The sequence below is a fragment of the Triticum aestivum genome, chromosome 3B, assembly GCF_018294505.1.
Source record: "Triticum aestivum cultivar Chinese Spring chromosome 3B, IWGSC CS RefSeq v2.1, whole genome shotgun sequence".
Classification (NCBI taxonomy): Eukaryota; Viridiplantae; Streptophyta; class Magnoliopsida; order Poales; family Poaceae; genus Triticum; species Triticum aestivum.
In genome coordinates, this window is record NC_057801.1 from 51,415,891 (window position 1) to 51,429,110 (window position 13,220).

The following is a 13,220-nucleotide window of genomic DNA, read 5'->3' on the forward strand; positions in this document are numbered from 1 at the left end:
TGAGCATTGCAAATCCTATACCAAGCATCTTTTAAATTTTCTCCTCCCCTTTGTTTGAAGTTGAGAACCTCGTTTTCGGGGGTGCACGCATAGAAAAAGAAAAATCTGTAACGACAAAAAGTGATAAACAAGATTGCACACGAAAAACCGATCTGACGAGAAAACGGCGAACGAAAAAGAGGGCGAATAAAACGGCAAATTTTTATGAAGTGGGGGAGAGGAAAACGAGAGGCAGATGGAAAATTCCATTGTTAGAGTCTGGACCAAAATGGAGCCTCCCCGTGCATTTGGATTTTCAGCCGTCGGATCTGTTTTACCAGTCGCTGCTGACCGTTGGATCTCGGGCTCGGTCGCTGTGGGCCGTCGGATCTTTACCCGGTCGTCTTCAATCGTCCGATATTTTCGTTATGAGCCGTGTCCCGCCCGGCCGTGCCACCGCGCGTAATTAAGCTGCCCCGCCGAGGGCATTCTCGTCATTTTGCGTAAAGTGGTATAAAAGCCCCTCGCGCACCGACGCCTCCCCCGCGCCCAGCTCCTCCACTATGCCGCCTCCTCCCATTCCCTAACCCTATCTGCTCCCCGCGCCACCGTCTCCTCCTTCGCCTAGCCCGCCGGATACTCGTCGTCGTCCTCGCATCCACACGGGAGGTGCTCCGCCTCTTCCTCCCTCCTGGTTTCGGGCTAGGCATCACCTTCGTCGCCGGCGTGGCTCCGGTGGACTCTGGCGGGCTCCTCTCCGTCTTCTCCCTCGTCTCACGCGCGGTTCCGCTTCTCGCTGGCCACCGGGTGTAGCCTTGCAGGGGCGCATCGGGCTGGGCCCGCGCCGCACAGCCGTGAGGAACATAGAAGAGCACACCACCGGGCCGCACAGCAGGCAAGGAAGGAGCGCCACCGCGGAATGGGTAGGTCAACGCCGCAGATTGGGGAGGAGCGCCGTCGCCGCCTGGACCAAGCTCCCTGCTCCACCGACCAAGGACGCTCGATTCCGGCCACCTGCAGCACATCAAGCCATCCGCTAACAGGTCCCTTATCTTGTTCCTCGATTAGTTTGTTGTTCTGACCACCTGCAATACAAACCAAACTGAACTGATATGTGATCCTGCAGTACAAACCAAACTGAACTTATCTTCTTTCTCTGAATATGTATGCCATGGTTTGACCATTAGATATAGCAGTTCTGAAATTAGATATTGTTCTGAAAATCAGATATTGTTGAATTTAAGAGAAGCTACAGCAATCAATCGTAGCTAACTGGTTGTATGGATTCACATGGTTTCCAGAACTCTTTTCATAGCTAGCTGATCACTTGGTGGAGGACAATATGTGCACTACTATTCTTGATCAAGTCACTTTTCTATAATGTTTGAGCTCACCAATGGTGATGTAGTCAACATATATCTCTTCTGCTCCTGTCAGCTAACCTGTTCATGCCGAGGGCTTATGTATGGGTGATCATTCTTTTCACTTCCTCTGAATCTCCTCTATCCATTATAGAGGAAGAATATGGATAATGGTCGCGGGGCCATCGCCCCTGCTCGACGTGCGCAGCGAGCAAGGTCTGCTGCTCTCAAATGCATTTTTGACTCGCACATTTATTTAAGTCTCGTACAGGAGTGATCCCAGAAATCTCATCTCATCTCGTTCTTTTTCATTCATATGAAACCATCAGTTGCATGTGGTGTGCAGAGTTCGTTCTACGCGTCAGGAAGGAAGTGGAGAGAGGGAAGTTGCCTCCAGATGTTGCTGATAACTTCGAAAACCTGTACTACAATTACAAGAATGAGGTAAATATACTTCTTGTTTCCTGTCTGGTATAGTTAGATCCTTATTCACTTATTACTTATTACTCATGACATATATTCTGTGATTGCTTTGGCGTCTTCAGGTCCTACAAAATGGGGATCCAAATGCATATCAGATCATGCTTTCCAACATGATGGATTTATTTGACCGCATTCTGCTGGATGCAGAGGTCCTATTTCTATGCATGTTACCTTCCCAATTCGCTCTCACATTTTCTCTTCCTTCCAAGATGAACCTTTTACACCAATCTTCGTGTTCTTTTGCAGAGTCCATTTACGTTTCAGCCTTATCACAAGGCCATCAGAGAACCATTTGACTATTACACCTTCGGTCAGAATTACATTAGGCCACTGGTAGATTTTAGGTAATGAAGAATCTGATCTGAGAACATATAAGAGGCTCTGTTTGGTTCAAATAGTGTCATATGAAGTTTGTTGTACTTCTCATGGATATCTTCTGTGTAAACAGGAATAGTGATACATTATGCCTCATCAGAGAACCATTTGACTATTACACCTTTGATTAACTCTTGATTTAGTTGTTGACACAGTCGTCTTGTGTGCTACCTAATTAGTGATTTGTTTTGCAGGTACAAATCTGGGTGTGGATTGCTGCCTTGCCTTTCCAGCAGGCAAAGGTTCAGTTGGCTACAGGTTTCTTGTTGTATCTATCACTGCAGTTACACAATATCTTGTCTATCCAATAATTGGAAGCCTTGCCTACAATTTTCCATCTGAGGTGATCATTCTTGCCTTGCCTTTCCCCAACCTAGGCCTAAACATAATGTTTCATAACCCCACCCCAGGCCTACAACATTTGTTTTCTGTCCTATTGTGGTCGTGTTTTGTTCCACTCTGGTGCATTCATTTTGATGCTTTATTTGATTATGTTTTTGCTGTAATGCATGCAATAGATTTGTTATGATGTTTTGTGATAATCATGGCAGACTAAAGCTATGTTATCTATGCAGTATAATAGTACCATTAAAATTCAAGCTCCTTTTGGCATTGTAACAGTGATGTCTAATTACCATGCAGCGCAAAATGTCTAACTAAATTGTGCTATGGAGCTTGCACTATCTGAATGAACTGCCATCCTGAATTAAATGTGTAGGCTAAAGAGAAATGTGGAAATAGCAGTCGTTTCACAAGGATATGTTACTACGGTTGCTTTCAAATGTTGATTTATCTTCCTTCATGTAGTCATTTGCTATATAGTTTTGAAGTTTACAGGTCATGAGATTTTTGATGTCATATTCTAAACCTTTGAGCATTCTTTCTAAGAATATCTTTATTTTTCGTCGCAGCATTCTTGCAGAATAATTATTATGTGTTCATCAATGATAACAATGATACCTGATTCAAGATTAGGTGGTCTACAATCCGCCGACTCTCCAAAACCATATCTCCAGCCCATCAAATCTGAAAATTAAAGGTCTGCCTTGAAACTGTGCCCCCCTTTTCCTATTGCTCCAGTCCCTTTTTGTGAATATTACTTCCCATGGACGTTCTGCATTAATGTCCCAGATTGCAAAATGTTAGTATTGCTATTTCTTTTGTCATGTAGAGATGGCCGCGACATGGGCAATTATGTATCTATAGCTATTATTTTTAGAAGAACCACATCTCTACGGTCATTTTTTAGAAGAACCACATGGGCAATTATGTATCTATAGCTATTATGTGTGTTGCTACAAGCCAATTGCTCAGGGTTCACGGATGGCATGTGCAGGCTGATGATGGTGTTATAAGGTTTAAAATAAAGGATGATGGGGAGTATCCGCCTGTTATTAGTTCTAACAAAAGGTTCTTTTCAATGGTGAGTCGGACTGCACACATAAGTAACCCCAAGGTGTTGGTAATATCCTTTCTATATATTTTTAATGTTTTCATCTGAATGAAAGTGATACATATATGTGATGATTTCTGACTTGACTTGTGCTGGGATTACTCCTGCAGCAATCGATATCCAGTATAGCGAGTTCTGGGACAGGTGGTGGAGTAGCTACAACGGGGAGGAGCCATGCGATGACCTCGATGCTTACTGTTGCTGCCACAAGCATTGTGTCTGAAAAAGAAGGTACTATCTAAACTACACAAAACTTCCTAGCTTCGCAAATATTGGATGAGTAGACCGGGCAACTCAGGCCGCCCTGAACAACCATACATCATGATGTGCTGTTTGGACATGTTAGTTCAATTGATTGCCTGCAAGCGAACCATCTCTATATACAAAACTGAACCTTTTATTAGTTGCGTGGTACCAGTTTCTCTGTTCTTTTTAGTTTCTTATGGTCTCTGCTCATGCCTTGTGCAATATGACCCAAATTAATGTTTGGAGGATGCATGATCTTTGTTGATGGCCGACCAGTGCTTATAAACAAGATTCGTAACCGAGTATGTCATGTTAGTAAGCACAATGCCCAATATAAAATAAAAACACATGAATTGAAAGGAAATTCTTATAACGAAAATCAGATGGATACATTAGAACTAAAATTGAAAAATGCAACTTCCAATTAGCTTTGATAGAATAGCAACAAACTTCACTTACCAGCAAAAAATTATGTTATTCTCTAGCAATTTGGCTGGAGTGACGATCTTGATTGGTCAATATGGTAGCATACACATTTCTCAGTTTGTGCTTCCATGACTTGGTACAAGGAATGATTTTTGCTATTCCCTGTGATATAATCGTTGCTTACTATTTTATTGCCATGGTTTGTTGTTTGTCATCTAAAAATGTATTCATATGGATACATTCTGAGAGTCTTTTAATTTGTATCGAATTAAGCCGCTTGGTTCGTGATTTCTCTTTGTGTGTCCAGAATTTGTTTATGAATGCCCAATCTAACAAAGTATATCCATCAGCAGGTCCTCACAATACAACATGCGAGGAGTAAGCCAACAAGGCTATCGGACGGGGCCCAACTATCTATATATATGGTCTAATATTATAACATAGTACTAGGTAGTGATCTAAACTATCTTATATTTCTTGATAGAGGAACAGTATTAGCACTCCACCTTGCTTTTGATATCTTTGATCTTTGTACTGTTTCCGTTGTCCCGGAGAGGCACTATGTGTTGCTTTTGTTATAAATCTCTCTCTCTCCCTCCCTCCCTCCCCCTCTCTCTCTCTCTCAATGCATGGCTATTTGTATGATGCATGGATAGAAGAGATTAAGGATGAGCACTAAATTGTGTTCTCATTTTGGTATGCTGTTCATTGCTTTGAAGTTATTGTGTGATGCAATTCTTCATTTCTTTTGGTATGATGATCCAAACCTACGCATGTTTCCTGTTCATCATGTCAATCTATCAAATTTGAAGCATGACCTACTATGTTGGATGGTCGCCGGGTTGGATATGACCGCACCCGGCAGGGGTGCCGCACTTTCCATCTAGTAATGTAAATTGCGAGGAGATGAGATTTGTGATTAGGAACCTGGTTGATGTTGAAGATCCTCCCCAGCAACGGCGCCAGAAATTTCTTTTGATGTCTGCTAGAACTATGTCGGTATTTCGCCAAAGAGGAAGGGATGATGCAGTATAGCCACGGTAGGTTTTCTCTCAGTGATGAGATCAAGGTTATCAAATAAGGAGAACCTCCTCGCACCACGTAAACAACACATGCACACAAATAACAAATACTCGCAACCCGACGTGTTAAAGGGGTTGTCAATCCTTTCCGGGTACGGCGCCTCAAGATAGGCAAATAACATGAGGTAAAAGTGGTAGATAGGACTGCAGAAGAAATAAATTGCAGCAAGGTATTTTTGTATTTTTGGTTTAATAGATATGAAAATAAATGCAAGGAAAAATACATCGCAAAGGCAAATATGATGAAAAGAGCCCCGGGGGCCGTAGGTTTCACCAGTGGCTTCTCTCGAGAAAAATAGCAAATAGTGGGAAAACAATTACTGTTGGGCAATTGATAGAACTTCAAATAATCATGATGATATCCAGGCAATGATCATTACATGGGCATCACGTCCAAGATTAGTAGACCGACTCCTGCCTGCATCTACTTCTATTACTCCACACATCGACCGCTATCCAACATGCATTTAGTGTATTAAGTTCATGAGAAAACGGAGTAATGCAATAAGAACGATGACATGATGTAGACAAGATCCGTTTATCCATTGCAGAGATATAGATCTCATCTTTTTATCCTTAGTAGCAACGATACATACGTGTTGGTTCCCCTTCTGTCACTGGGATCAAGCACCGTAAGATCGAACCCACTACAAAGCACCTCTTCCCATTGCAAGATAAATAGATCAAGTTGGCCAAACAAAACTCAAATATCAGAGAAGAAATACGAGACTATAAGCAATCATGCATATAAGAAATCAAAGAAGACTCAAATAACTTTCATGGATAAAAACATAGATCTGATCATAAACTCGAAGTTCATCGGATCCCAACAAACACACCGCAAGAAGACTTACATCATATGGATCTCCAAGAGACCATTGTATTAATAATCAAGAGAGAGAGAGAGAGAGAGAGAGAGAGAGAGAGAGAGAGAGAGAGAGAGAGAGAGGAAGCCATCTAGGTACTAACTATGGACCCGTATGTCTGCAAATAACTACTCACGCATCATAGGAGAGGCAGCAATGGAAGTGGTGAACCCCTCCATGACGGTGTCTAGATTGGATCTGGTGGTTCTGGACTCTGTGGCGGCTGGAATTGATTTTCGTCGACTTCCCTAGGATTTCTGGAATTTTTGGGTATTTATATAGCAAAGAGGCGGTTCAGGGGGCACCCGAGGTGGGCAGCACCCACCAGGGCGCGCCTGGGCCTCCTGGCGCACCCTGGTGGGTGCTGCTCCCCTTGAGGAGCCCCCAGGTACTTGCTTGGCCCACTGGGTTTCTTCTGGTCCAAAAAATCTACTAATACAGAGCTTCACAACTTTTTTTTGCGGAAAACCCTTTCAATCTGTTCATCTTCAATCATGGTAGTACAACGAACACTAGAAATAATAAAAATTACATCCAGAATCGTAGACCACCTAGCAACGACTACAAGCACTGAAGATAGCAATGAAATAGAAGGATATATCAGGGTTAGTGTACAATTGTCCGATCTACTTGGGTGTGCAACCACTATCATAAGAGGTCGATCATCTAATACATACATCAATAATATATAGGAAAATGAGGCATCGGGAAATGATGGGAAACCTTATGCTTAGAGCAAGAGAGAAGATACCTCATTCCCCCACAAGCTGCCTAAGTTGCGCATCCTAAACTAGATGATGTGCGACATGTCAAGGCCCTTACTAGGCTTTCTTTCTCTTTTGATTGTGAACATCTTCTCAGCATCTTGCGCGAGAAAGATGGTCATTGTGCTCATCGAGGCGGAAATGGCGTGTAGACGTGCAGGCACGGGCTTGATTGAGTGCGACCAAGGACTTGCAATGCACGACGAAGACACCCCAAGCTGTCGGGGTTTCCCTTCTTCCTTCCTCCTCGGCGCTGACTATCCCCTCCACAGTTGGGAGCATGCTTTCCTTTTTATGTTCATGAGCTTTTTCCCTCCTTTCGAGGCATGACATTCTGCACAATAATATCAAATAGACTTATTTGTAGAGTTAGTTTTATTATTGGTGCACTCATATGTTTGATTTTGCTTGTTAAAAGTTTTACATTGGTGAGACACGTACATATTCCTATAGTACACTATTTCTTTACCACATTATGAATCTGTGATGAATTACTTGACAGCTAGCTTCAAAGAAAAGAAGAATTACTTGACAGCTAATGTATCAAGTATAAGTTCCAGTGGAAATATTACAATAAGTTTGTGACAATCATAGGCACTTATTTTTTGAGTGTAAGTTTGCTCGGTCTGTTTGGGCCATAGTTCACATTGCTTCAAATCTATACCCCCCACGAAGTGCACGCAATATGTTCGGCAACTGGTTGAGGGGAATTCAAAAACAATTTTCTGCACACATTCTTGTCGGGGCAGCTGCCTTATGCCGGGCATTGTGGCTTACCAGGAATGATGTGGTTTTTAATAATAAATGTGTTTCATCTCCTATGCAGGTTATTCATATATGTACGCGATGGCTCCGTACTTGGTCTATCCTGGAGAGGCCGGAGGACAGGGACCTTTTTATGATGGCGTCTATGCGGCTGGAGCGTTCGGCCAGGGAGGTTTTCTACCCCCATGGATGGCGGTGTGATCTTCGGATAGGATCGGCCACGTCATAGGCCGGATTTACGTTTCTTTTTAGATCTCTTTCTTTTATTGTTGCTTTTCGGACCTTCGACTTGTTGGCTGTGTGCATCTGGTTATGCAGAGGCCGGGTGTTCTTTTAATGCGACTGTATCAACTCGATATCTCAATTCAATGAAATGCCCTTTATCGAAAAAAATGTACTCATACCTAATTTAGCGCATAGAGAATTCTGCAACAACATTAGGGGTCAAGAATTTGCGGCACGCAGGTCAAAGGGCACCGAGTCCCTTGCGCGTGCTTTTATTTTTGGCTTCCATCTTTTGAATGAAAAGTCCAAATTAAGTTCTATTTTTATATTCGTGTTTCTCATGTTGAATGCTTTCAAATCAGATCCATTTTGAATACATTTTAAAGAATTATGAAAATAGATGTTAAGTTTCAACTCTTGAAACTTAGTACGAGCGGTCGATAAAAAATCACAATTTTTGTGCCTATGAATGACCAAAAAAATGTCTTAAAATTTTATCTATGAAAGATGGCAAGAGTGTGCAAGAAAATCGCAGGTTTCAGTTAAAAAATCGCAAGTTTCAATAATTGAAACTTAAAACTTACGGTGTCATCATGCAGGATCCAACTACTTCGGGAATCGCAAGTCAATCGAGCAGCTTGGATGGGCTTGGCAGGTGCGTGCCCCTGCGAATTTTCACAACATTAGGCCGTATAAGAACCACGAGTGCATCAAGGACATCTGCGTGCAGAGGCCGAGAGTATATCCTCCGTTTCAGAAACAATGGTGGGTGCTCTTCGCGCAAGCCATGCGCAACCACGTTGCACACGACCAATTCCACCATGAAGCCCGTCAGTGCTTCGACGCGGTGTTGACAGGCACCGGTGAAACCATGAACAAGGCGGTATATTCGCCCGCTATCAACTATAGGCAGCGGCCACTGGTGGAGACTGGGGAAGGCAGATGGATCGTTCGTCATGAAGCTCTAGCGACGACTCCGGCTCAACTAGCATCCTTGGAAGCTTGGCGACGGACATCCTTCACGAGTGATTCGCTAAGCACATGGATGACGGGTGAATATCAGGTGCACTGGGAGCACCTAAGATGAGGTGCTCCCATGCGACCTTGGCCGTTGGATCGTGAATCGAATGGGCAACATTTGGTCAATGCGAGTTTTGCAAAAAACTCCTTGAACATTCCCAAAATAACGACTACATCCACATTCACGTGATGTTGGCCGTTGGATCGTCATCAAACGGCTGAGGTCGCATTGGAGCACCTCATCTTAGGTGCTACTGGTAGCACCTGATATTCTCCCCATGGATGACAACCCACCCCCCTCCCCCGCCCCCATTCCTCATCACCCTGACAAGGGCCTCAACAAATACATGCCTCAAGAACAAAACAATAGCATACGCAAGTGGCTCCTCCTCGTGTCCACGTCCCAACCCCACCAGCCATGGCAACTGACATAGCACCGCCTGCGCTACGGACAAACCTCCATACAAACCGCACCGCACGACCAGCTACTTCCCGTATCATCCCGCCGAGGGATCCCCGACGCCGGTGGCCACCTTTAAATAAATAAAGATGGACAAGGGTAAGGGCAACGACGGCTTAGGCCGAAGTCCGCGCTCAACGGTCACCGCCAGGCGAACGTGGCCGAGTGGCTGCGTCACGAGCGCGCAGCACCAGCCGGTCAGAGCCGCCGCGACACCTGGCAGGCCTTCAGCCGCTGGAAGGATGGCGACGGCAACGAGGGTGCCGGCGGCCTCGGAGGCCATGCCTACGTAGTCATCATCTTTTACCTCTTTTAGTTTGTTGCTAGTTAAAACTTTGTTAAATTTCATCCGTTTCACTGCAAATATTTTGAAATTTAATAAATATCACCCGTTAAGTATGAATTTTGCCCTCTCTATTGGAAATAAGCAAATCCAAAAGGTCCAGATTGTTTAATTCATATGATGCGAGTGTGTAGTTGCTCTTGGGATTCATATTTGGATGGAATATTTTGATCTAGGTCAAATATCATCAAACATGGTTGGCTTAAGAAAAACTACAATATACAAATCCTATAATTATTTTCCAAATTACACTGGTGGAAAAAAGGCCTTTGGTCGCGGTTCGCAACTGCCATTAGTCGCGGTTGCGCAACCGCGACCAAATAAGCGCGACTAAAGCCCCCCACCTTTAGTCGCGGCTGCTTAAGAACCGCGACTAACGGCCCGTCCACGTGGGCGCCAGGCGGCCGTCGGGGCGGAGGACCTTTAGTCGCGGTTCTTCTGGCCAACCGCGACTAAAGGCCGCCACAGGTTTAGGGTTTTAGCCCCCCCCCCCCTAAACCTGTTTTCTGTTTAATTTGTATTGTTTTATTTCTTTTGTGCTTTATTTTAATTTTGAAGGAGTTTCATATATTCTACGGTACTATTAGAACCAAAAAGAATTCAAGAGGAATATACAATATATATTCAATATCATCGGATGACCATATACAATTTTGAACAAGTTTCCATACATGATTTAATGCATATAAAGTTCTACGTCCTCGTAATAGTGTTCTCCTTTAGGATGGAGGACTTCCCTGCTGAACCATCCAGCTAGTTCCTCTTGAAGTGGTCGGAAGCGAGCTTCTGGACTAAGCATCCACCGGAGGTTATTCCTCTGAGCATTGGTATCACTCGGAACCCGCTCAGAGGTGTATCTCCGGATCATCTCACAGACATAGTATCCACATAGATTGGTCTCCGGTGGCTGAATATCCCCAGCATTCTTAGCCTTTAACATTTTGAATTCTAGCTCTTTTTTGAATTCACCGACCTTTGTATCTACGAACCGTCTCCAAACCCTACGAGGCAAAGAAAATTAAATGAACAAGAGAGTTATTAATTAGTTACTTGATATTAGGAAATGAACGAAATAGGCCGATCGATATAGAGCGCAAATGAATGAAAATAATTACTTCTGCAGCATTCTTCTCATGCCGCCCCAAAGCTTTGGATCCATATTCACAGAGTCGTGGACGAGACATTCTGAGGTGTTAACTTTAATTACTAGCAGAATCCAGTGGAACCTGCGGACACGATACATGCACAGTACGTCATGCATAACTCATCGATTAGCCGGCCACATACCATGCATGGAGTAAACAAAAGAGAATGTGCTCAAGACAGAAACACTCACTCAAAATGGTAAGGAAATAGAATATCACTTTTGAGTTCCTGCTTTGTAAGAAACTGCCACAGGTCTGCCTCCACGTCGGCGGGGTGACGCTCCAACACATGTCCATTAACGATGTGTGGGTCAATGAACCCAACATCATGGATGTTCCTTACTCTGCATTCCTTAATCTTCATTCTGCATGTATAATAGCGGACACAACAATATAGTTAGGACATATATATAGTGCAGGCAATATGAACGAGATGGGGTAGAAATTAATAAATCACTTACAGAACGTAGCAACTGATGATAGATTTATCGAGCTCGCGCAGATTGAAAAGCTGGAACAATTCACTCAGTTCAATTTGTACATAGTAATGTTTGAAGTGATGCTCATGTCTAACTTCCGCATAAATATATTCTTTGGCGTTTTTATTTTTTATGTAACCCTTGTACCATTTCAGCAGACCTTTCATTTGTGGAGGTAGATCCTTTTCCTGCGCAGGCTCGACGAGAGGCCCATTCTTGACATATGTAATTACTACCTCCTTCACTGGCGCCTCATCAAGGCCTAACAGTTCACGAAGAGTAATACCTAAGTTGGCCGCTTGTTCTCTGGCACTCGTTACAGTCAATCCCTGTGCTGCCGCAGCTTGTATGATCTCGGGGGCATCCGGACAGAAGGCTTCCACTATAAGCGGGGCAATCGATTGTTTACTTTGTTCCCCGAGCTGGGCAACTTGTTTCCCGCTTTTTTTACTTTCGGCCTTCTCCCGCTCTTTGTTCTCCTTGAACATGAGTGCCTGCCTGCGAAGTTCACGTGCATAGTCGTTAGGCAGATTCTTCGCGGCTTGGGACGGTGTGCTCAAAAATGACTTAGCCCACTTCTTTTGCTCATCAGAAAATACTGGCTTGGGCTCGGGCTCTCTTTTCTTCTTGCAGTCCGCCTTCCATTTCTCCAAATCAGCAGCCGCGGCCGCGTCGACTTCCTCGGCACTACGTTCCCAAGGCCTTGTGGGGAGAGGCTTCAGTGATGGCTCCGGTACCTTTGTGGTCTTAGGTACATAAGGGTCCGGGTTAATAATCCAGGACTGCTTCTGCTTCTTTGCCGGAGGTGGATTGGGGGGCGGCGTCTGATCACCCGCCGGACGAGGACTGGGGGGCGGCGGCTGATCACCCGCCGGACGTTGTGGACTGGGGGGCGGCGTCGGCTGACGTGACGGAGGTGTAGGTGAACCGCCACCACCACCACCACCACCACCACCGCCACCGCCACCACCACCACCGTAGGGGGGTGGACTTGTTGTCCTTGGCGCCTCGCCTGGAAACTTGATAAACTTCTTTTGCCATAGAATGAAATGGCGCTTGACATCTCCAAGTCTTTTCTCCCCTTCAGGTGTAGCAATGTCAATCTCCAGGTCCTCAAACCCTTGGACTATGTCCTCCACCGTGACACGAGCATAGCCATCTTGAATGGGGTTGTTGTGGTGGAGTGCTCCAGGTAAACATGGTAAAGCACTGCCGATGGCTACCTTCATGGACATGTTCCCGATAGGATAATACAGATGACATTCTTTCATCTCCTTTATATCGTCCACGGGGTAGCGAGGAGGCTCCGGTGAAGTAATTTCGACCACCAGAGGCTCCGGTGCAGTAATTTCGACCACCAGAGGCTCCGGTGCAGTAATTTCGATCGTCGGTGCATCTGCACCAGCCGGTGGGGCCTCCGTGGAAGCCACGCTGCTTCTCCGCTGCTGGCTTCCGAGATCCGCTGGATGATCTTCATGCTGCACCCGAGCTGCATCTCTTTCGGCTACTAGTACACTCATGGTTTTCTTCATCACATCCATTTCCGATGCCAACCGCGCCACAACATCTGCTTCCCGATCCATCTTTCTCTTACGGCTTCTGTAACCGTACGGGTCATCGTTCTGGGGGAACCCTATTTTCCACGGAATGTGCCCCATGCCTCGTACACGTCCTCCGTGTTCAGGATTCCCGAGGGCTTTTGTCAGCGCGTCGTTCTCTCTGTTGAACTTGATCTTCCCCTGTTGAGC

General features: G+C 44.9%; 1 protein-coding gene across 13 annotated transcripts; it reads left to right on the plus strand.

Annotated features, from left to right (window-relative positions):
• Positions 1 to 533: 533 nt before the first annotated feature.
• On the plus strand, positions 534 to 5,041 carry LOC123068519 (glycerol-3-phosphate acyltransferase ATS11, chloroplastic). 13 transcript variants are annotated; one of them, XR_006431806.1, is made up of 10 exons: positions 534 to 1,022; positions 1,281 to 1,556; positions 1,687 to 1,784; positions 1,886 to 1,972; positions 2,070 to 2,167; positions 2,393 to 2,541; positions 3,110 to 3,237; positions 3,535 to 3,621; positions 3,762 to 3,882; positions 4,677 to 5,041. XR_006431806.1 is itself a non-coding variant. In XM_044491101.1 (6 exons), the coding sequence occupies exons 1-5, from the start codon at positions 899 to 901 to the stop codon at positions 2,538 to 2,540; spliced, it is 555 nt and encodes a 184-aa protein (XP_044347036.1). In that variant the 5' UTR covers positions 534 to 898; the 3' UTR covers position 2,541; positions 3,110 to 3,517. The 13 variants fall into 13 exon arrangements, 1 of the variants encoding a protein (XP_044347036.1); XR_006431811.1 differs by having other exon boundaries at positions 1,417 to 1,556; positions 1,670 to 1,784; XR_006431807.1 differs by having other exon boundaries at positions 1,417 to 1,556.
• Positions 5,042 to 13,220: the final 8,179 nt, after the last annotated feature.